Source organism: Cydia amplana, chromosome Z (genome assembly GCF_948474715.1).
Source record: "Cydia amplana chromosome Z, ilCydAmpl1.1, whole genome shotgun sequence".
NCBI classification, from domain to species: Eukaryota; Metazoa; Arthropoda; class Insecta; order Lepidoptera; family Tortricidae; genus Cydia; species Cydia amplana.
In genome coordinates this window covers 4,863,321-4,889,093 of record NC_086096.1, presented here as the reverse complement: position 1 = coordinate 4,889,093, position 25,773 = coordinate 4,863,321, and the positions used below count along the sequence as shown (strand labels likewise).

The following is a 25,773-nucleotide window of genomic DNA, read 5'->3' as shown; positions in this document are numbered from 1 at the left end:
GCACTAGTGCGTAAATAAGCACTTTTCGTTGCTATGTCAAATATTTAAAAGGGCATATGTAATGTACTGTAAAGCGTTGTATGATACACGTGCGAATAGGGAATTCGCAACTCGTGTCGATTTAAAACACTCCCTTCGGTCGTTTTAATATGTATATCGCCACTCGTCGAATTTCCTCTTTTCCGCATTTATATCGTAAATACAGTTGGTCAAACCAATTTGTCAGTAAATAACTAAGAACAAAAAAAAAACTATACTCATCCTTTTTTTTGGGTGCTAGTACTAGTGTAAGACAAAGATAGTATGATTCTCTCTGTCTATGTTTGAAATGAGACAGTCCTTTGACAATCTATAACTATTTTTAGCACCTTGACCACTTCTATGTGTTTGATGGTGACTGTAAGTATCAAGACTGTTCGTGTATAAATATCATTATCCCTGCATTTAAATCACACCTTCAGAACCTCACTTTCGTGCACTTTGTACAAATATATATGAGCTCTATCTTGGATACAATAAGAGTCATTTTCGATTACCTACCACATACACATAATCCGACATTATAATAGTCTATAAATAGTTGGTTAACATGTAATTTCGATATTATCGTACCCTATAAACTTATCTTTATATATTTTTTCAAAGAATGTTATGCCCAAGTGGTAATTCTAAATACCATACGGTATATACCTTAAATATGTACAGTCAGCAGCAGAAGTTGCTAAGCGGGCCAGGTGTTCAAAATGATATTGACGCGACCTTATTGTTAAGAGAATAAGAGCGTGTCAAGGTGATTTTGAACACCTCGCCCGCTTAGCAACTTCTGCTGCTGACTGTAGTACTACTTCTTACACATTGGCTATATTTATATTGGTGCTTCTACACATTCACATTATAGTTTATAATTTCGAAAATGCAATATGTACAGTGAGATGCGAAATTGCATGGAGAAATTATGAATGAATTCATTGATAAAGTCGCCATGCACTTTTACGGCTGACTGTACACGTACAGTACACGTACAGTACACGTACTGTACACGTACAGTCAGCATTAAATGTAGCGGATCAGACTACGCGAACAAACTGTGTAAATACAAATACCTACTTGGAGGTGTGCTTGCATGGAAATACAAATTAATTAAAAATGTAATGCGTTTGAGATTTAACGATAGTGCGTCTCTGTTATCCATATTTTCTCCATATAACCACGAACAAAAGAAATCATTTCGCTATTTAAAATATCCTACTAGGTTGGACGAGAAGCTCAAGCCTTCCAAAGACTCTCTCTAGAAAGTTGCTTGAAATCCAAAGTAAAAGTCGATTTACAGATTAATCCTTCGGCAGCGCGCTGTCACTCTTCCCTCTAGAATACACCCGGTAAGCCGTCTTCGTGCCCAGCATGCGGTCCAGCAAGCTGTGCTTGGCCCGGCGTCTGAGCTGGAGAACTTCCCGACACAGGTCTTGGAAGACCTCGCTCACTTGCACCACCTGTTCGGCAGCCGCGACCTCGCGAAAGCTGCACTCGAAGTCTTTGGCCAGGATCTCACCTTCGTCGGGGCTCACCTGGAAGCGAGGGTTACAAGTTGATTGAATAGTCCCCAAATAGAAGTTATGTAATTTGCAGAAACGTTCGCGGTAATGATGCAGGAGATTATGTCAAATTATTTCATAGCGATCGAAAAGTCGATAGTCAGTGAGTTCGTTGAGGGACATAAGTCAGAATATTTTTGTTTTGTTCTGTCTTAGGCATAAATATACTGGGTGGACTGAGCGTTTCTTTTATTTTTTGCCATTTTTATATATTGTGAATTTTTTTGCCACTTTTGTGTTATTTCTAGTGAGGATCGCGAGCCCTTTTCATCCTTATAGGAGAAAAAAAGTGTCCTAAAATTTCCATACATTTTTCAAACTTTCCTTTTTGTTACCACCATACAAAGTATATGGGGAAATGGTAACACAATAGGAAATAAACTCTGGGACATTTATTTACCCTATTAGGATCGAAAGAGCTCGTGATTCTGAGTAGAAATAACACAAAAGTGGCAAAAAAGGTCACAATAAATAAAAATGGCAAAAAATAAAAGAAACGCTCGACTCTGTAACATGGGCAAAACCTATTATTATTAAGCCAATAAATTACTATATTAGGGTAGTTAAAACGCAAAAATAGAAAGAGGAAGCTGTATGAGCTGTATCAGACACGCAGTCACAATGAAGTTGTACCTACCTTAAACGTTTTCTATGAACTAGAGCGCTAGCTCAGCCTTGGCCCTCCGAGAAAGGTTAAAGTAGGTCAGAGTCTGCTCGAGTACAGACTCTAGACTCTAGATTGTAACGTACCTGTCTCAGATGCACCATGTCAGCCTTATTGCCCACTAGCGTGAGTGGCACGTCTGGCTGTAGGCTCTGCTTGGCGCGCCGCACGAAGTTGAACGACTGCCGGTCCGTTATAGAGTACACCAGGCATAGGCCGTCCGCCCATTGTGCGATGTCATGCGTTGGAAGATCCTCTGTGCTCTATAAAGTACACGAAATAATAAATTACATTTTAGATATTAGGATCTATGGTGAGTCAATGTATGAAATTCTTCAGCGTCCGTACTTTATATATTATTAAATAGGTAATAGATGCATGATGCATGCTTCTACGACAAGAAATAAAGTCAAATGAAGGGGCTTATGGTTATTATACTTATACATTAAATAGTGTAAAAATATTTTCCACAATGTACCTAAATATCGTGAAGGAAAATGAGAACTACGTTTGTATGGAGCAGAGGTCATCTGTAAGTAAGAAAACTGACCTTTGGGCACGTGTCCAGGATCTCAAACAAGATCGGGTCGCCGTCCAGTAACACTTCGTGCTTGTACTTGCTGTCTGAAATAAAACAAATTCAAGCTTGAGAACGTTGGTAGTAGGTGTACAGTACACTTACCGGGCCGGGGCCGGGCTTGTATCAAGTCAATGGCGGCGAAAAGGTTAAACTACCGAGCTATACAGTGTGTGGCCTATAACGCGGGCGAAAAATTAAAACGTAGATTCTACTCCTCAAACAATAAAACTTTTGTTCAACAACTTTTTGAAATTATGTAGTCTTAAAATTGTCCCTTTTTCAAACAAACTAAATAATATTTTCAATGTACTTTAAATTCCGTCTAATTGACATTGCCCGTCAATCTTGTCACCGTGCAGGCATAATCAATTTCGTAATACATTGCGTGTTCGATTAAATTTTAAAGTGTTTTAAAATACAAACCACAAGTCGCTGAACAAACATTGTCTAGTTTGAGGAGTAGAATCTACGTTTTAATTTTTCGCCCGCGTTATAGGCCACACACTGTATAAGTGTATGCTAATTATACCTTGTTGATGATCATATTCGCCGATGTATCTTTTTGTTAGAAATCGAACCGTCAGAGCTGAAACGAAAGGAAACATTTCATTAGAAGATCAATTTTATTCATTTTGCATTCATTGACATTGTTTAACATTAGTTACGAACATTTGATCTAATTTTTAAACATTTGATTCGTTGCGTGTGCCACCCTGTATACAAAAGTCATAACATCTCATAATTTTCAGCCTCGCTAATGAATCTCAAGTACTCTCCGGTCGACGTCGTGTTTACGAAACAAACGCACTTACACAGAACAGATCAACCGCCAGTATCTCAGCTTCAGGCAAGTTACACTTTTAAATACTTACACTATGAATACAAAATCATAAGCGGGGGGGGGGGGGGGTTTTGTATGGAAATAGTCACGTTACTTTTCGTAGATCTGTCATTTTTTCTTTATCGTTTAGCGTTTGTCGATGTACGACTGCCATATTGGCTCCCAGGTAATAACTATAAGTAGTCTTAATTTAATTGATTCCGTTGTGCTTCAGGAATTAGTCTATTTTATTGTACCGCACAAACTTTGTTCGCGGTACACTTATGGGATCACATCGGTCTTGTTACTTAAAGGTACAAGTGTGTCGGTCAGTCAGTGTTATTACGTCAGCATAACATCTCACGATTAGGTACTTCTTGTTCACACCGGTAGAAATCGTTTTGTTAGGAACACCAGCCTTCTATAGATAGCGACTTGAAAAAGGACACCTAGATGTAACAAATGGCCTTCCACTAATCAACTCTTTGTGACATAATGCTTTTAGAATACCAATACTCTAATAGGGTCAAACAGATTACTGTGTTATCGTCTTTCCTGTAGACATACACAAGAGTTAAGGGCTATAAAGGTTAATTTTCTTATTTAACCCTTATCCACGTGAAAAGGTCCTCCTTTTATTTAGAGAACTATGATAAAATCATTACTTACATGTCCACAAGCTATTAACTATTGCCCACAGGAGAGAAAACTAGTGTGTTAGCGCTAACTGTACATTTTTCTCTCCTGTGGGCAATAGTTAACAGCTTGTGGGCATGTAAGTAATGATTTTATCATAGTTCTCTAAATAAAAGGAGGACCTTTTCACGTGGATAAGGGTTAAATAAGAAAATTAACCTTTATAGCCCTTAACTCTTGTGTATGTCTACAGGAAAGACGATAACACAGTAATCTGTTTGACCCAATACGCACCACGTTACGAGCTACCACAATAACACGTCAAATTTCCCTCTCGATTTAAGACTTCATACTCAAATGAAGTCAACATACTGAATGCATGCACCGCACCCACAATAGATACAACGCATAGCGTAAACAACAGAAATAGTACTATTTATTCGTTTTACATTCAATTTGGATACATTTGCGTCACGATTCTAAAATTAATGTGAGATCGGCTTTTTACATGGATGATATTTGTTTTAAAGTCATATGTCTATAAGCTTTGTACTTTTGATATTTACGAACAGATATTTAGCATCGGGCGTCAGGTAGCATGTGTGCGTTAAATTCTGAGTACGGACCGAGACAAATAAATAATAGGGACTGGTCTTTTGTTCTAGCTTAGAACTTTCCTGGTTAGGTTGCAAAAGAACCATTGGCAATTTAATCCTTAGAGTTAGCGCAGGCCTGATGACAGTAACAAAGAATCATGGAAATAATGGTTTCAAAGAAACATATGTTAATATGGTTCTAAAAAATGGCACAATCTCAGTATAAACATTAGGATGATTAATATATTCAATAAAATAAAAGTGCAAAATTCTCCAATTAGCCATTTTGACTGAAACGCCAATCAGAAGCGAGCTAAGGAGTGACGTATTTCTTAGAGCAGCATAGACAACCTCATTGACCGTAATCTATACATCCTCACCAAAGAGTTTGGAGGTTCAAAAAAAATATTATTTTGCCACTAAACATTTATTACGTTCAAATAATATTAGTACACGATGTAAAGTAAATTTTTATTTGTATTTAAATAAATAAAATGCTAGAAATAATACGATATTTCACCAAAAAACGTTTTCAATTATTTGGCTGAATGGAACTATCATTGCCATGTTGGCTGTCGTAACCAGAAAAAATGAAAAATAAAAAGTAAAACCGGCGCTCTGTGATTTTCCCTCAGAATTTGCATGTATCTAAATAATTCATCTTAAAATGCAACCGTGTGAGAGTTTTTGTATAAAATGAGTTATTGCGATTAATGTTTGTAATGTATTTATCACCCCTAATCATAATAATGTAATATATGGTGCTGAATTAACAATATCATTCGGAATCAAGGGAAAATTCGTAACTGTAAGTATGTAAACACTGTCTATCACCCTTCCACCAACTAATTAATGACGTCACAAATGGCTTGCGAGGCGTTTTCGCGCGAGGTTTAAACTAGCTATAAAAAAATGCAATTATTTATTGAAATATTGTGTTTTTCAGAACCAGTACAAGTGTACCGTCAATAATAAAAGGGATTTCAAAATTTGTCATCAGGCCAATTGATAGAAGCGTTTTTTGCCAAAAGGTACGTTTGATATATCCGTGAAACCGCCCATTTTGCCCTAGAGGGTAAACTGGAGGGACGATACAACATACATTTAATAACTGACTGCAAGTGTTAGATGGGTTATATTCACTCATCAGAGCATAGTTGGACGATACATTATGTTGAAACTATCAATTTAGTTAATTCGACAGTTCATAATTTTATATGACAAAATATCTACATTAAAGTGGCACATGTCAAAACATTTCCAATCGTAATATTCGTAATTATAATGTTAATTTATCTGGAGGTTGGGCGGTGATTTGGCCCGATTTCCGGCCCGAAATAACTTTTATTTATACGTCGAGTGCGATTGCAAACCGATACACAATGTTACGCACTTCTGTGTCTATCGTTTGGTACAACGTAGGTACAACAAACACTGGTAGACGTAGACTTTACAGTATTTTACACAGACCATTACATTGAACTAGACCACTAGGTTGGTACTTTAAGGTGACGTTCGGATGTCAACTGCAGCTGCATTACTGTTGCCGCCGAATTAAGTAACTCAATATCGGAAATGCAAACGTCACTAATTTTGTGAAGGAAATTGGCAGATACAGCGCCGGCAACATCGACGCCGGAACAGCAATGCAGGTGCTGTTGATATTTAAACGTCACCTTATTATCTAAACAATGGTTTGAAATTAGTCGTTGATATGATCGGTACCGGCATTTTATTTGGCTATACATGACGCACGCCACATGAAAGCTGCTTGTAGCGACACTAGCTGAGGGCCAAATAGAATTTTGGCAGGCTTTATAGGCAGGCTTTATTGGCAGGCCAAATAGAATCTTGGCAGTGCATGACACTAAGGAAACATTTTTATTAGTGTCATGCACCGAGTAACCGTTCAGTCGCGGTCGCTTTCCATGCATTCAGATAATGCATCATTGCACCATTACATAACTGACTGTACAAACTCAACCAAAACTCAAGAAAAGTACCTAGTTTTCCAACACTAAATTGCTCTCCTGACGTCATAGTAGTTATACAAGTTCGACACGTTTAGTTTTCATACCTACCATCGAACGCTTGCCACGTCTAGTTCAATCTATATGGTCTGTGGTTTAGTAATCTACAGGAACGGTGAAGGCGAGCGTGACGATTGATAGTAAATACTCAACCTAGATACCTAATAGTAGTCGTAGTAGATTTATGGTGTATCAAATCTCATGTTGTTATTCTGTCTCGTCAGGAGACTAACAATACCATAGTTGATTAAAAAAATCTACCCTACTAGCGTGCGTGCTAGCTAGCATTTTTTACTATAGTACGATACAAGTGCGAATAGTAGAAAATTCGCAACGAATGGCGATAAATTAAAAAATACGAATGTGGCCTCCTTAAACGTAAAGTAACGTGCTAATTACCGTGCTAGTGCGGTAAAGTACCACCATATGTAGGTACTACTCCCATAGGTAATAAGCGATTAACTCTGCTAAACCAATTACACAAAACAAAGCCGAATCCACCAGAGCGCCAACGTCTAAGCGTTATAGTAATTACGCAACATCGATGTAAAAGCAAAACCATTCTTAATTTCCATTATCCATTCCGCAGAAAGTAACTATTAGGTCATTAAATCTAGCATTGTTTACGAGAATACAAAGAAAAGCTTGAATTGCAAGTGTTAATCGACGCCGATATTGGAATGGGCATTCTTGTAATTCCTGTAATGCAATAATAAACCAAATGCAATAACTTCCTCGGCCCACGGGAAACGTAGGGAAGGGCTATTGGTAAACCAAGGACGTATTTCCGCAAATATTTGTGTTGCAAAGAACTATTTCCTTCATTGCCGCAAAAGAAAATGACGCAGCTATTTGCGTAAATACTAGGGCTCCCGGTATCCGTGTTACACGCCGAAACGAATACCCGTGTTCTTAAGCCCGGCGGTGCTAAGAACACGGTTTACACGGAACCGCCGGGATCCGGATACGTATCCAATAAACGTTCCCAAGACACGTTTATGGCTATAAACTTGTGGTGGTACTTAGTGAGTTTTGCTTGTCACCTGACGATACGCCAAATGGTTTGTCGCAACAACTGCGTTGGATAACCCGACACGGCATGTCGCAGCTGTGCCCTGTTTTACCGAACCACCAGCAATGTGACCTAGAAACATAATCACGTTACTTCTGTCTAAAATAAACACTTTTTAGACTTTTTTTTTTAAATATTTGTTTAACCAAGAACGTCGGTATAGCCGATGCAAAAAACTTAATTGATACATAAAGCCATACAAGCGAAGCCTGCAAGAACAGCTAGTGCTCAAATAATTATGGAAAATTTCCTATAAAATTTAACCGTCAACATAATATATATTTGTGAAATGTGACCAGATGTTCGGAAGTAGAAAGCATATATTTTTGCCCAATCTGAAACGGAGACGCATCGCTTCGCGCTCTCTCCGTACATAAAGAAGTCCCTCTTGGGTATTCAAGTGGTACAGAGGCGGATAAGAAATTTCGGTGTACATTTTTTGCGGTAGGGCCACTATAGCTGGTAGGTGTCACGCGCTTTCGCGGCCAAGGCGTAAAGCACCAAAAGCGTGCATTTATTACCGGAGCACAATTAGGCAATAAACGTGCGCGCGTGAATGCTATTGCTATTTGTGACTGTGAATGGGTTTGATTGTGTTTACCTACGTTCAAAACATCTGGAGCAAATCCTGTGCAGGCATAACAACCGTAAGTGTCAGAAAACTCATTCAATTGGTTACCGTATTCTCGCGTGATAAATGCCAAGTGTAAGTTTTTAAATATCAGGGTTATGCCTACTTGGTGGGATAACATGGTGTTACCAATTAACAATTCGTCTTTAGCTTACTCGATTCCCTAGTTCTGTTGAAAACAACGAACTAGAATATGGGTAACTTTACTATAGAAGTCTGAGTAGACCATTCACATTGGGTATTGCGTTCAACACATAAAAATACCTATGACATTATTTAAATGCATATGATGCCTTACATAATGCCACTGCCTCTTTCTTCAAGTTGATTTGAAAGTAGGTATATAGCTTACGTCTTACGGGGCGTTTTAAGCGAAACGCTCTGCATTAATCAAGTGGCAAAAAAAGGGTTTCAACAATGATATTATAACTTATAGTACCTATCATTGGGTTTTTGAGAATACCTATCATCTAAATTATTTTCCTTTTTTGGTACACGATCTCCTTTATTTATAAAATTCTTCCTAAAGTCTATTTTTTTATTCGGTAGACTAAAATGACTAAATTTTATGTTCATACTATGAACTGTAATTTCAGTCTACCGAATAAAAAAATAAACTTTAGAATCTATTTTTATAGTAGTCCACTGCAACGTTATAACTGCATTGGGCAAAATAGAATTATCGGCAAATTGAAATTGACGGACCGTTGTCCCAACCAACCGTGTCTGTTTATGTCTGCGGTTGACCTTATACTTCGAACGATATTTCCCACCGCGATCAATTAAAAGTATAATCAGAATCTTATATTGCGTAACATTACGATATACGTATTATTTTAGCCAATCAAAACCTTTCATCACCAATCATACATTTTTTTAAATTGCGGGATTGGTGTAATGAGTAATAGTCAAAGCTCGCAGCTACGTACGTATTATGGGGAAAGGATAACTGTCAGTGATGTTTCAGATAAGGACCCTTCTCTAAGGAAAGCCACATGTGGTCCGTTTTTCGAAGCTAAGTACATAGTGTACTAAGAGCTGACTATTATTTATTCTGCGACTGGGACAGTGTTTGCCCTTTGCCTACGGAAGTATACTTACTTCAGGAAGCTTAAAGTATATTACTAGCATCTAGTCTGCAATGTCTACTCGAGTGTATACTTAGTCCGGGAACTGCAATTTACAGTTTTCCTTTGAAATGTTAGTCCTTTCACCGGCGTAGTAAAAATTTCATAATGAAATTCTCAGTACAGACTGGCAAACTGCAAGAGGAACTTTAAAGAATAACCTTAATACATGGAATGAGCTTCAGCTTCATTTATTGAAAAGTTGTGACATGACGGCCATATTGTGAAAAGTGGCTATAGAGTTAGACCAAGATACCTAAGTCTGCAACGGTTTTGATAGCACACGCAGTGCAAGTGTTATCTATTTATAAGTCATAATTTTATAGAAGTTTGACGTTTAACCCTATCAAAATCGCCGGGCTTTAGAATTTCGACAGAGTCCGTCTAAAGCTAACTTTGCATAGTTGAGCAGAACAAATTGAGGGAATGTCATTATAAATCTCATATTTTCATAGAAATTTTATATGAATGACTAAGTATAATATATCGCCACTAGGGATTACAGAACCGGTACTTTTAAAAGAACCGGGATTTTCGGTACTACGCAAAATTGGAACCGGGATTTCCCGGTATTTTCGGTACTTTCGGGACTGCCATGAAAAAACAGTGTTTATCTTAATTTTCAGTAAAAAAAGCGTAAAACGACCACGAATCTTTCTCTAAACATTGGCACAATAAAAAAAGTACCAAAGTGAAGGTACAAACACTTCTTTTTTACGATAATATGTGTCTTTATATAAGCTTTACACAATCATTGCCTACATTAACTGTGATATGGACTACCTCTGCGTACTGTACTACAAAAGAGTGTCCCAAAAAGGACGCAAGATTTAAAATTGATGGAAAACACATTTTTTTTTCGTTATAATATATTTGTATATAAAATCTTGAAATACATAAAATAGGGTTATTTGTGGAATAATACGTCAGGCAAATGTCCTCCTAGGCTTTGCTGGCACATACGCACTCTTTTGTCAAAATTTTCTATGACCTTATTTTTTGTGGGCTTATTGGCATAGACTTCAAACTTTAAATAACCCCATAAAAAGACGTCGAAAGGCGTTAAATCGCAAGATCTAGGGGGGCAATTCTGATCACCGAATCGAGTGATCACACGACTAGGAAATGCTTCATGCAATAATTGCATCGTTTCTCTGGCTGTATGGCAAGTGGCCCCGTCTTGTTGAAACCACATTGCTTCCACATCGATATCCTCTAATTCGGCTAGAAAAAAATCTTGTTATCATGTCGCGATATCGACAGTAACTGCTTGACGGGCCTCATTTTGAAAAAAATATGGTCCAATAATGCCTCCAGCCCAAAATCCGCACCAAACAGTGACCCGTTCCACAAATAACCCTATTTTATGTATTTCAAGATTTTATATACAAATATATTATAACGAAAAAAAAGTGTTTTTCATCAATTTCAAATCTTGCGTCCTTTTTGGGACATCCTTTAAATAATATAATTTTGGTTTAAGTAATCCCAAAAGTACCGGGATTTTAATTTTGAAATCCCGGTTCTTTGCTTGGCTCTATATCCCGGGAAATCCCGGTACTTTCGGGGACGGTATTTCCCGGGAGAAAACCCTAATCGCCACACTTTATCTTTGCAAATGCCTACAGAGTAAGGTAAGTCCGACTCTAACGGAGCATGCCATTACCTGACACTGTTTTTAGGGTTCCGTACCCAAAGGGTAAAAACGGGACCCTATTACTAAGACTCCGCTGTCCGTCCGTCTGTCTGTCACCAGGCTGTATCTTACGAACCGTGTCCTGAACCTAGACAGTTGAAATGTTCACAGATGATGTATTTCTGTTGCCGCTATAAACAAATACTAAAAACAGAATAAAATAAAGATTTAAGTGGGGCTCCCATACAACAAACGTGATTTTTGACCGAAGTTAAGCAACGTCGGGCGGGGTCAGTACTTGGATAGGTGACCGTTTTTTTGCTTGTTTTGCTCTATTTTTTGTTGATGGTGCGGAACCCTCCGTGCGCGAGTTCGACTCGCACTTGGCCGGTTTTTTTAAACACGCTTTCTTAATAAAATGTTGTCCCTTAATAAAATGAATATATATATCAACCAGAGGTTTCTAAAACGAGATTCTTAATAATCTTATTACACTTTACTTGTAAATCTTATATCTTATACCTTTAAACGAGCAATTCTTGTATATTTATTTATTTATATTATATATATTTCGGGGGTCGTGGAACTCTATCGATTTCGATGATCTTAGTTGGGAAGCGAAAAAACGATCTAGCTAGGTTTTATCTCTGGGAAAACGCGCATTTTTGAGTTTGTATGTTTTCCGAGCAAACGTATATAACGTAGTATCCTTATACCTCTTTGTCGTTTTTACCTACATAATTTTACAAAATTGTACCTACAACACCATTGTAGGTACAATTTTCACATTTATTTATATTTATAATTACAATTAGTAGGTTATTTATAACTTAATAAATAAATGCCTGGTGGGTAGGTGTTGTTTTTACCTCTGTTAAAAGCATTGTTGTGAGTTTATTGGATGCCCTGAAGCATTTCTCAAATAAGAAAATACTATAATTAATATTGTTTTTACAAGCTCACATCTCAGTTAATTGCTGCGTAAGAATATAGACCATATTTCAAGCTAACAGGGTTCAGTTTTCTATGAAATGAAAGATACAGTACGAATTCATAAAAGTCCCTGGCATTCCTGTTTTAAAACAAAGGGGTAGGTAATTAGCAGAAACAGAGAACCTACAAATATTAAGGAATACTCATTTTAATTACGAAAGTTAGAAAAAGTTTGTAATAAAACCTAGATTATGCTGAGACATGCTCAGTGTTGGGTTCCACGGAACTCTATATGTAGAGTTTCGTGTATCCCGATAAGGGCCACCCCACATTTGGCGTCTTTCGGGCGTCGGCGTCTGGTCAGCGCTATGGAAAATGACGTCGCAGCGCAGTTGCGTCGGCATTGCGTCGAGCAGCGGCCATAGCGCTGACCAGACGCCGACGCCCGAAAGACGCCTGTGGGGCGGCCCTTAGATGTGATTTTTTTTAATTGAATAAAAGTTTACAATGCTGCTAAATTTGCCATGTAAGCGAAGTTCAATAATTAGGGGGCATTCCAGAAAAGTATCGGGTACATTGTAACCTCCCACTACCTACTTACTTACTTACTTAACTAACCATAATATAAACACCCCCTTTAGATTTACCCCTGAAATTTGGCCATGTGATTTAGTCGTGATCGTCTAGTCTAGCGTTAGGACCCCTCGAAGTGAACCGCGGTACCCTAAGTTCTTTAATGAGTATAAGCTAAATTTTGGACTCTGATTTTACTTACAATTACCTGGACTTTAGGAAAAATATATTACAATATTGAAAGCGCGTTTTGTTATGATGTTAACGAATAACTTACTAGAATAATTTATTAAAATACAGAAATAGTACCAAAAGTTACCAGAATTTATTATTGTAATGTAAATGGAGTTATATTTTACTTGAAGTGATATTATTTAGGTAAATGCAGCATATATGATAATATGAATATAAAAGAAATATATTTGTTAAAATGAGTTTAAAAATGGGGTTGGTAAAAGCCTGCTACAATCTATTAAGCCTCCGGGATAACATATGAGTAGCACTCCTGGGGTAAGCCCATTTACACCCTAGCATTTAATATTATTATCTACCAGTTTCTATTCGAAATATGCTACCCATACGCTCGATGCAGGATTGGGGGCTCCTAGTCCAATCAGCAAGGTCAATTGGAACTCCTACCCTACCTCTTTAGCCAGACGGGCTATGACCAACACTTCGGAACCTATGCGTACCTAGATGGCTATGGAAAGAAGTGTCAAAGTATCCATCAGTCATCAAAATTACTATTCTTTTTTATTTCAAAAACTAGGGATGCGAATCCCATTTCCATTCCCCAGAACTAAAATATAAACTGTATTTCTAGTTTTTTAGAAGTATAAACGAAGTACTAAGTTTATTTGTTAAACTATATACTAAATTTTATGAGACTGAAATATCAAGATGAGCATTATTTCACTCAAATCTTCCTTTGGATTACTCTTGCCTGCCAAAGGTTCCCTAAAACAGCTAGTCATCGATTTTCTATCTCCGAATAGACTGTGTTCCCTACTAATCCCAACTTGATATTTATGATTTTATTGTGTAAATACCTTAGAAACATGATTGTAATACTCAGTACCTCGTCTTTACATCAGAAAACCAGAACTTCATAAATAAAAATAGAGATAAAATTTTACATTAATTATTTTCCCCAAATAGATTAAAATATTGGAAGATTTAAACAATTGAAACCCTTTACCTATTAACGCACAATTTTAGTATAGTAAGACCGTAGTTGAAGTCCCTCAAAAAGAGAAATACATCAGTTTTATAGACCAAGACTAGAACGAACCCTAAATTCCGAATAATTAGTGTGTGATTTTACCCTAAACCTACCCTTGTCCCTACTCTAGTATAACCAAAGCACAGTTCGTACTTACCATCGACCTGGTACTTTGGAATATACGCAAGTGTATCCCTACTAAGAAGCTGTAAAAGTTCGGCGAGCGATTCCGAGAATGCAACCTAACAGCTCGTGGACTTGTCTCCCCCCATGGCGGGTTGCACAAAGGCAGGGTGGCAACATGGGTAAGACAGGGCCCTATTATGTATATAAGTGGTATAAATAAATATATTTAATATACGAAGCCTCCAAATACTGTAGATTTCAAATGGGCCCAGATTACTCCGGATGATGCGCACGTGACATCCCCATTATTCATCTAACAGCTGGACATTGGAGAGCTAAGGAGGGAGACGTTTTTCACCTTCTATGTTGGTAAAGAGAAGGTGCCAAGATAACCCTCATCTTGGAGCAAAAAGACTCCTAGACAGCTCACATTTAACACCGCAAGGGGTGAGCTGCCCAGCCGGACAAACAGTCAGTCCAAACAATGATCTGGTTTTGAAAAATATAGCAAAAGACCCCATAGTAAAACACTAAAATAACTAGGTTCTATTTTACGAACCAAACTCCACACAAAATTAAACTAACTAAACACAGAAGTGAAATCCCCTTAGACACCGTTATCTAAGTTCAGTTTTATGACGATATTGTCCCCATAAAACCAAACACAGACACGCCTTCCAAGCTCCTGTTATGCAACGATATTGTCCCTGCATAACGTGACGGCACTTAGAAAACACAGTGTAGAAAACTTCACTATAACACCACACAGTAGCAAAGAATCCCCGCAATAGCCTAAGTTCAGTTTTACGACGATATTGTCCCCGCAAAACCAAACACAGACACAATTTCCAAGTTCCTGTTATGCAACGATATTGTCCCTGCATAACGTGGCGGCACTTAGAAAAACACTGCATAGGAAACTTCACTATATTTAAATCCCGTACTCGGTAACAAAGAATCTCCACAAAAGTCTAAGATCAGCTTTACGACGATATTGTCCCCGTAAAACCAAACACAGACACCATTTCCACGTTTAAATTCACCAGGATAATTCCCGGCAAAAACAAACATAGTAACAGTAGTAGAGGAACTTTGCTCACCGAATATTTAAACGCCCGAGAACCAGAGTCACTGCTAGCCGATGGTTGAAGAATGAATGAATACCGGCGGTCCGCTCCTGCCTTTTATACTCTTTTACTGGCGACATACTGGCGACATAATGGCGACATAACGGCGACATACTGGCGACATAACGGCGACATACTGGCGACATACTGGCGACATACTGGCGACACAATGGCGACATAATGGCGACATACTGGCGACATAATGGCGACATAATGGCGACTGGCGACATACTGGCGACATAATGGCGACTGGCGACATAACGGCGACATACTGGCGACATAATGGCGACATAATGGCGACACAACGGCGACATAACGGCGACATAATGGCGACACAATGGTGACACAATGGCGACATACTGGCGACACAACGGCGACATAATGGCGACATACTGGCGACATAATGGCGACACACTGGCGACATAACGGCGACATACTGGCGACATAATGGCGACATACTGGCGACATAATGGCGACTGGCGACATACTGCCGACTGGCGACATAATGGCGACACAATGGCGACTGGCGACATAACGGCGACATACTGGCGACTGGCGACATAATGGCGACATAATGGCGACACAATGGCGACACAATGGCGACATAACGGCGACATAACGGCGACATACTGGCGACATAACGGCGACATAATGGCGACATAACGGCGACACAACGGCGACATAATGGCGACATAACGGCGACACAATGGCGACTGGCGACATAATGGCGACATAATGGCGACACAACGGCGACATAACGGCGACATACTGACGACATAATGGCGACATACTGGCGACACAATGGCGACATAACGGCGACACAATGGCGACATAACGGCGACATAACGGCGACATAATGGCGACATACTGACGACATAATGGCGACATACTGGCGACACAATGGCGACATAACGGCGACACAATGGCGACATACTGGCGACATAATGGCGACATACTGGCGACATAATGGCGACATACTGGCGACTGGCGACATACTGGCGACATACTGGCGACTGGCGACATAACGGCGACATAACGGCGACATAACGGCGACATAACGGCGACATACTGACGACATAATGGCGACATAATGGCGACATAACGGCGACATACTGACGACATAATGGCGACATACTGGCGACACAATGGCGACATAACGGCGACACAATGGCGACACAATGGCGACATACTGGCGACATAATGGCGACATACTGGCGACATAATGGCGACTGGCGACATACTGGCGACATACTGGCGACTGGCGACATAACGGCGACATAACGGCGACATACTGACGACATAATGGCGACATAATGGCGACATAACGGCGACATAATGGCGACATACTGGCGACATAACGGCGACATACTGGCGACATAACGGCGACATAACGGCGACATAACGGCGACATAACGGCGACATACTGGCGACACACTGGCGACATAACGGCGACATAACGGCGACATAACGGCGACATACTGGCGACACAACGAGACAAACATTAATCAGAAAGTATCAGGATACCATGACTGAGGAAGAGGTCATTTGCCCCGTACCTATTAGCGATATGCAACCGACGACCAGTGATTTATCAAGACAAATGTTTACCAAAAGTACCAGGCTACTATAACCGAGGAAGAGGTCAAAAGTCGTAAAGTTCGATGCTACCAAGATCTATCCCTTTCACGCTTGCGTCTTAGAGAAAGACGGAGATATTCTCAATGACGTCTACGCACACATTCACAGGCAATAGTTGGGTAGCCAGTTTGAGTAGACTAAATTATAATAAAAGGGAACGCTTTATGTCCCCTCTACACGCACGAACCTGCAAGTATTATTTTAATTTGAGATACTTTTAGTTTCTTTCCGAAAAACACTCCTGTGTGGAAGTATTTTACGTTTATTAGTAGCAAACATACTCAAAACATAGCGGGAAGTTTAAAATCTTAGGCGTTTTGGACTGTTTGTATTAACTCTGTACTAGGAGTTCAGACTTCAATACGACCGAACGTCACGCTGTCAATGTCACTGTCATTCTAATGTCAAAAGTTCACATATTTGGGTTAATTTCAACTTGTGATGGTTATTTTACGCAAGTTATTAATCTAAATAGCAAAAAATTTATAGTGGGTTATATATTTAATGAAACCACAAGTGGTAAAATATGAAAACGTGTGCTTCAAATTGTAATTGTTACACTATTCATTGGAATCATGTATGAAATACGCGACTGAAAGGGATTTTAGTATTCAAGGTATTTCTTTCTAGTTTGTGTGTTTTGTAATGAACAAATTAGGTTAATACTAGGTATTTAATAGGCATACGACCAGTCACAACATGACGCTATTTTTACAACTTTTTATAACTTAGCTCTAAATTCAATGGTATAGGTACTCATTTGTATAAGTATGTAATACAAATTTCTGCAGGTTATTAAGATAACAGCGATACGCGTCATTTCCCCGACAAAGTAGACCTTTTTGTGGAACGCCCGCCCCATTAACATTCTTTATCGTTTGCTGGTCTCCCGTAGAATTTGTGAAATACTGGCAAAACATCAAATAGATTCTTTAACATTCGCTGCGCGCAGTAATAAGGAATCGCGTCGCGTTGTCTATAATAAATATAAAATTAACAATGAAACACGTTGATCACTTCGTTAGCTGTTAGAATTTCTGGCTTAATTTCGTATGTAGCGTGCGCGATGGTTAGATTTGTATATATATATTTATATTTGGTTAGTTATATCCTCTAAGGTTAGGTAGGTATATTATTTTAACTACTTATAGGACTGAGGACGCCTCGGTAATATGCCGAAAGATCCCTTGTCGTGCTATGTCGGTACTTCGGTAGTGGGCGCCGGGCTCTGACTAAAATCTTGTGGGGTAAATTAGAACCACTTTCTGATATTCGACCAATAACCGGTGGCAATATTAGATGACAAGAAGATACAATTTGATGTTGAACACCGAAAATGCCCGTTAGAACTGTTTGAAGTGGGTGATAAAGTAAAGCTACCTCCATTAGGACTTGTTAGAATACAGCAGTGTTGCCAGGGTTCTTCAGTCGTAAGTTACGTTTCGTTTGATGAAAAGTCACCTTCTTTTCGCAAAAGGCACTGTTTCGTTCTTTCGTTATAAAATAAAAGAAAATTGGCATTGGAAAACATGACCACATAGAAACACTGGAGTATAAACATAGCGAAGAGTACAAGAGCCGGCGACAAAATCTTGTAGGTATCAAAAATGAACTTATTGACTAAAAATGGATTGGAATTAATGCAACCTATCCACTAAATTAAAAAAAAATACTCTTATAAAGGTTTGGAGCTCCGCTAATAGGTTTTTAATCCAACCCCGTAGGGGTAATGGGGTGAAAATAGAATGGAAAGTCATAACGACTTCTATACGGACAAAGTCGTGGGCAGAGTCTAGTACTTAAAGAATATAAAATTAAAGTATTTGCATAATAAAGCAAAATAAAGCATTTAATTTTTTTTATATTTACTTCCACGCCACGCCCACGCAAACGCTGAGCCTTAGTATAATTTAACGCACAAATCTAAAACAGGTGGGTACTTTTATCAATGTAGATGACGTCAATAATTAATAAAAACCGGCCAAGTGTGAGTCGGACTCGCGCACGGAGGGTTCCGCACCATCAACAAAAAATAGAGCAAAACAAGCAAAAAAACGGTCACCCATCCAAGTACTGACCCAGCCCGACGTTGCTTAACTTCGGTCAAAAATCACGTTTGTTGTATGGGAGCCCCACTTAAATCTTTATGTTATTCTGTTTTTAGTATTTGTTGTTATAGCGGCAACAGAAATACATCATCTGTGAAAATTTCAACTGTCTAGCTATCACGGTTCGTGAGATACAGCCTGGTGACAGACGGACGGACGGACTGACGGACGGACGGACGGACAGCGGAGTCTTAGTAATAGGGTCCCGTTTTTACCCTTTGGGTACGGAACCCTAAAAACTACACATTTTTAGCTTTCTGAAAATACTAATATCTGTAGGTACCTACCTACTTTAAATTAAAATTAAAAAACGATAGTCAATAAAGATATTAGCGTATGAACTTCAAAGTATAAAATAAATATGTTGACTTTAAATTCTATTCTTTTAATATTATTTTGACATTCAAAATGTATCTGATTTGGCTTCCAATACCTATCCATTAAAATAAACCTACGCAACTAATATTATTGAATCCGGCAGGACGTCTGGTTTTCGTATAATTAAAGCCACGACAGTGTTCAACGCGAACTGTGATAATAAACTAACCACTAAACTTTATTTTATTGCGTCTAATAAAAATTCACCTCCGCTCGTTGGATATTACAAAAGTGACAATCGTTTATCGAAAACGATTCGGGACATAAGTAATGTATGGAAATGATGACGTGATTTTTCGTCGCATCTGCATCCCAATGCGCAATTTGGCCACCAACACGACTATAAAATCAGCGCGAGAAAATATTGATTAAAACAATCTCAATTGGTTTTCCTAAGTTTTTTAGGTAGTGGAAAATTTAATGAAGGGGTTTATATTATTGAGATATGACGTCATACTCATGTAGGGGACTGCATAATGACGTACCGTTTGGACATTTCGATTAGTCGGCTAGTCGGCCAAAACCATAGTCGGTGCATCACTAATACATACATGTACTTATATCCCTAGAAGCTCCATACTTGACGTTGCTCTTGGTATGAAAACTTGGCGTGTTCCGATTCTAAAGTTACTAGCCGTTTAAAAACCAATTTCGAGAGCTGTCAAAAACATCTAAAACTCTCCGGCAACATGTACTGAAACGAGTTCTAGAAATGGGCTTTACACGGCAGGTCAGCTACTAGGTAGATGTATTTTCTAGCACACTGCCCGCCCTCAAAGTTCACTTGTCGCCCTAGAACTAGAACTTGCAGGTAGGGTCACGGCTGCGCCCTAGCCTGACCTACAGGCGAGTGCAAGTGCAATAAACTGGATTGAACTCTTGGCACAAGCATTTGACAACACAATTTAGGTCAAACTGTGGCGTGATTTTATACGATTTTGCTGACACATAAAGGTTACAGCCTAATTTTAAAACAGTATCAAACATGACAGTCCGGTGACCATTATGATAACCATGCAGCCTGTTACTTTCTCGAGGCGGATTGAGCCCCAAGGGGCAAATACGTTTAATGATGTAGTGTCATATTAAGCATTTTAATAATCTGCCAAATGTAGGTATATTATATAAAATGAGTGATTATATATTTTGAAATTCTATTAATTGTTGTTATATCGACATAGAATATATTATTTATTTTTATATCGATCATTAACACACCCCGCTATAACAATTGAACTTGAGGTTCAAATAAACCATATGAAGCTTTGCAGGTGTTTACTAAAGCATATAAAAGCATTAATATTCAAAGAGATTAGAGAATATTTAAGAAGAATATATAAACTTTTTATTGTATGTTGTAAATATTACATGATATTTTTTAGTATTTTATAGATACATATCAAGAAAGGGTTTGTATTGGTGGGTGTACTGTTTTAGTTAAGACCATTGTAAACCCACAAAATAATAAATAAATGAATTATGAATTAATTATTGTTTCTTATTCCTTGTGTAAGTATGATTGGTCAGCTAGAGAAATGTCATTAGCCACCGATGTGCAAGAGCTCGCAACAAGTATCTAGATTTCTGACCTTTTACTAACTATCCAGGGATTCCGGGGCTAGATCCTAGCTGTGCCCAATCTGTAAAGATGCCAGTTTGTTTCCGGACCTGACATTAATCGGATTGTTTGCTACATTTGTTTATTTATTATGGGAATCACTAATAAAATAAACACATAAAAATTGTTTCAGCAGCTTTTAAGATGTGTTACGTGGCATAGACCTTGTTTGTCATATTCAGATTGATACAAGTGACTCACTTCAATCTTCGTGTACCAAAACCGCGAATGTGCCGACAGTTCTTAAGGGAGCACATTCGGCGATTCAGGAGCGGAATGAATCTCGTTTGCGTGGGAAAGTGATAAGATTAAAATATTACAACTGTTGATATTTTTAGAGAATGCGTGTTGCTATTATGCGTGTATCGCGCGCCGTTCAATCGGCTTTCAATATGTTGCGATATTGGTGGTTGTTAATGTTGATTCAATGATTTATCTCGGCCTCTAGGCTATTTGAATAGCAGAGGCACAATTGTGCATTATTTGGACAACCTGTGAATCCTGTGATATATAGAGCGTCGGACCAAGTTAACTCTGCACGGCATTCGCAATGACAAAGTGTGGCGATGTCATCATGAATGTCAAATTTCTATAAAAATTTGACGTTTATAATGGCACTCTCCCACTTTGCGCCACGTGTCACGGACAACAAAATTAGACACCTTTAACATAGGGCTTTTTCATAATTTGTGTGGAACTTTATTAATTTCTTAATTACTTAATAACAATTTATATTGCGTCTGAACAGATATTTAGGTAATGTAATTTATTAGCAACACAATTTTTCTTTTTATATGTAATCCAGTGACATGTAAGTACATTATTATGCCATACGATAAATAAATAAACACAGATAGTTTATTAAACTGGATGGATAATTTAGGGCCACTCGCACCATCCCACTAACCCGGGGTTAACCTAACCGGTTAAACCGTTAACCCAGTATCAAATTGTACTAGTAACCATGGTAACTCCAGATTTAACGGTTAACCCTGGCACGAAAATCAGCGCTTAAGGAGATTTAATGAAAAGAGTGTACTTTGTACAAATAATTGAGGCTAGTTAGTCATTAATATAATAACTTGCACTTTCTTAAATCAAACTTTCCCGGCTACTTTAAAGGGGCCCAATGATTAACAGTCCGCCGGGCGGTACCGGCCTGTCAGTTGTTCGGAACTGTCATATTTTTGTTCTAACTGACAGGCCGATGCCGTCCGGCTGACTGTTAGTCAGTGGGCCCCTTAAGAAAATGCCTAGACGTAGGTATGAACTGCATTCTACTTCGAAGATTCTAAAGCAGCACTACCTATATTGAGTGGCTTCCATAAGTTCCACAGCTCTACATTAAGTATGATATATTATAGCTAAAGCTTTTATTGATTATGTAAATGTGCATCGGGTAAAATGTGGTTATGTCGAGGTAACGTTCCATCGTGCAATATTTCGAATTTCAAAATCTACGACATACGACAACTACTCAAAAAAATCTTAACATTTCATTAACACATTCACAGCTGAGCTACAGTCGTAGCGCTACGTCGTAGCCGATAACATGAGTTTCCCGGTATGTAGCGAAAATGTTTCGTAGAGGCAAAACGACAACGTGTCGTGATTAGTGCTGAATGAGTTAATAAGTACCTAACACCTACAGACTTTACATATTTTGTGAAATATTATAAAACAATTATCAACTTTAAGCAATCGTGTTTTTACAGGATATTCCTACTTTGATAAATAGAATTTATATACCAGCTATTTCAATTATTTTTTACCACATCAGCCCGTAATAGATAGTATTAGTGGTGGTGGTGTGGTGAAAGAAAAAATATTCTGTTTCAGGCGGTATCAAAGTTTGTAAAACCCACGTGTCTTGGAGCCCTCGCCTGGATCATGATTCCACTTTTCGAACCGCTCGTTACGCTCGTGGTTAAATTTTGAAATATTTTGCTATAAAAATAGCAAAAGGAGTAAAGCAAAAACGAATACTAGCTCGGTATTATTTTAGTAAGATTAATATTAATGTATGACACAAGCCTACGGTTTAATTACGTTTTCTTAAACTTTTACTTTAGTTAGTTATTAATTTCTTAATATTATTTATTTGCAAACTCGTATGGTAGTAAGTACCATCGCCCACACTGTTAACAGACAGTTCGTAAACCTTATTACAAAAGGCATAAGATCCACCGATGGACAGTTAAGAGTTTTGCCGTTTGTACATTAAGTCTTACTTAAGTAAATAAATATTATAAATTAAACATTTATTTAACAAGCAGTTTACAGTTCTGCGATCAATTTTAATTCCTGATAAATAACGCTTACGCGCAAAAAAAATCAAAGCACCATCTAAAACTTAAATAAAACGTAAAACTTTTGCTACACCAACTCGCCAATAGCTTTTCGCACATTATCAGTTATCAGTTGTCACATACCACTTTTTCCGACCGAGGGTGCGCCGACGACCGCGACTTTCACCTCCGATAGAGAGGACTTTTTCCGTCTGATGCCGCGGGACGCCATGGTCCACGTTCGCGCGCCGCGCGTGCACCGGCTCTACTCGACGACTGCCGTTCTAAAAATATTTGAAGCGACAGAACATCGCGCGTGTTTAATGGGTCAAGATCTGTGGCCAAGATCACCGGCAGGGCTGGACCGGGGGAGTTACCAGGGTACGGCGGGCGAGCGAAAATATGGACGCAAATTATCTTTTTTTAAATATAAACTAGCGACCCGCCCCGGCTTCGCACGGGTTAACAAATTATACATATACTCTTGAATCACTCTATCTATTAAGACCGCATCAATATCTATTGTTGATACATAGGGACAGGCAGACAGCGGGCAGCGACTTTTTTACTACGTAGTGATAGCAAGTACTGAAACAATTAACATATACAAAAAAACATTAAAGCTATCTATAAACTAAACAAATTAAAACTTAACTAACATATAAAATAAAACTATGTACTTAAAAATGAAACAAATATAGAAAAAATAATACCCACCTATTATGAAAGGTTTTATTTTCACTTTTTTTTCTTTTTACCCTGTGACTAATTTAATGACCACAAACCACTCGAAACAACTGCGATATGAAGTTAAACGAATAGGTACTACTATCTGAATATTAAACGTTTTAATATTGGTGTGTCTTTTAATTTTTCTTTTTTATATTGTGTGCTTTTTATAACTTCGTGCTGTAATAGACCATGGCCCTGACGGAAGACCAGCGCTAGCCTAGCCAGGCTAGCACCACGCTGAGTCGGGACCATTTCGTGACTTTTTATGTTGTTGTGTTTTGTCACGAATAAACGCTCTCTATTCTCTATTCTATTCTATTCTATAAAGTACCAAAGTCAGCTTACCTACTAAAACGAAATTTTCAATTTTAGTTGATTTTTTTTTAGTAACGCTAAGATGTTTTTAAAAATTATACTACTTACTTACTTACTAAGTATTTAATACCTATTTACGTATAACAAAAAATAAGTCTAAATATTTTGCATGTTTCTGCGATAATTTTGCCTCAGTGACTTTGTGGACACAAAATTTATCTCATATTGTCAGTGTCGCTGCTTCACGACGTAAAGAGAGAGCTATAAGTGTCCTGAACCTTTGTTTACTCAGTTTTTAATTAATAAAATTCACACATAATATAATATAATTAACTATTGGACCCGGCATGGCTCAGAACGGGTTTTAGTTCTTAAGTTTTATATGTATTACCTTTATATTATTGAAATAAAATAAATGATCAATTAACTATTCTTCATTATCATCATCCATTATCATAATTCGTTTGTTATTCAGGTATTAACATAAAAAATGTTGATCATTAATAAAATTAGACAAACAAATGTAGAGTTCACTCGCCCACCGAGGGTTCCGTACATCATTTTAGGCGCATTATAAAAAGTTTAAAAAAATCTACAAAAACGTTTGGTCACCCATACACGGAGCGAACGATCGGCACCCTGAAATCACGGCACCTTAATTACATTTTCGGCTTCGTGAAGAGGAAATTAAAAATCAAGTAACGAAACTGTTTTTTAAATATTATAAAGACTAGCCGCGGTATTCGGAAAACAAGATCCGTTCTAGAGAAGAGAACGATACGATATGTACTAGATACCTGGTAGTTTAGATTTCAACTAGATATCTTTTGCAGCTCAATTCGGACAACCAATTGAACCAATGTCACTTTTACGTTAAATTATCGTATTAAGATCGCGTCGAAATTGTTTTGAGATCTAAGAATAAATAACGAGACGTTTTAGACATTGTGGAAATCATTCAAGAGTATCTCCAGAATCGCGGAAATGTCAAATTTGACAGGCTAGATGTTAAAAATATCGTTGTCATATCTTGGTGATGTCTAATAGATGTCGTTCAAAATCCGAATCGGGCCCTAGGTAGGTATAGGTTAGGCACTTACTTCTTAAAATATCTATATCTTAAAATGTCCTACACGATTTAATAATAATCGTAACCGTAAAATATAATTGTAGTTTCGGTCTCATGTTCATTCGCCCAATGATTTAACGATGATTTAAATGACGACTGTTTAATAGTCTTTGGCTCATATGCCATACCACATTACTAAGCGATACAAATTACATTTTACTGCATGAGATACTAAAATAAATGTAAGTACAATTACAATACT

The 25,773-nt window shown here is 38.1% G+C and overlaps 1 protein-coding gene across 1 annotated transcript; it reads right to left on the bottom strand.

Moving 5' to 3' along the window:
• Positions 1 to 1,331: 1,331 nt before the first annotated feature.
• LOC134660926 (ras-related and estrogen-regulated growth inhibitor) lies at positions 1,332 to 23,728 on the bottom strand. The gene is made up of 5 exons (XM_063516811.1): positions 23,540 to 23,728; positions 3,366 to 3,422; positions 2,807 to 2,880; positions 2,343 to 2,519; positions 1,332 to 1,565 (listed from the first exon to the last, which is right to left on the bottom strand). Exons 1-5 carry the CDS (start codon positions 23,625 to 23,627, stop codon positions 1,332 to 1,334), a joined length of 630 nt encoding a protein of 209 aa, XP_063372881.1. The 5' UTR covers positions 23,628 to 23,728.
• Between the last annotated feature and the right edge of the window lie 2,045 nt (positions 23,729 to 25,773).

Coding starts and splice junctions, on each gene's coding strand:
- LOC134660926 (XM_063516811.1), bottom strand. CDS start 23,627: ATGGCGTCCCGCGGCATCAGACGGAAAAAGTCCTCTCTATCGGAGGTG. Junction 3,423..23,539: donor ACCCTCGGTCGGAAAAAGTG/GTATGTGACAAC, acceptor CTTTCGTTTCAG/CTCTGACGGTTCGATTTCTA. Junction 1,566..2,342: donor ACATGGTGCATCTGAGACAG/GTACGTTACAAT, acceptor CCTCGCTTCCAG/GTGAGCCCCGACGAAGGTGA.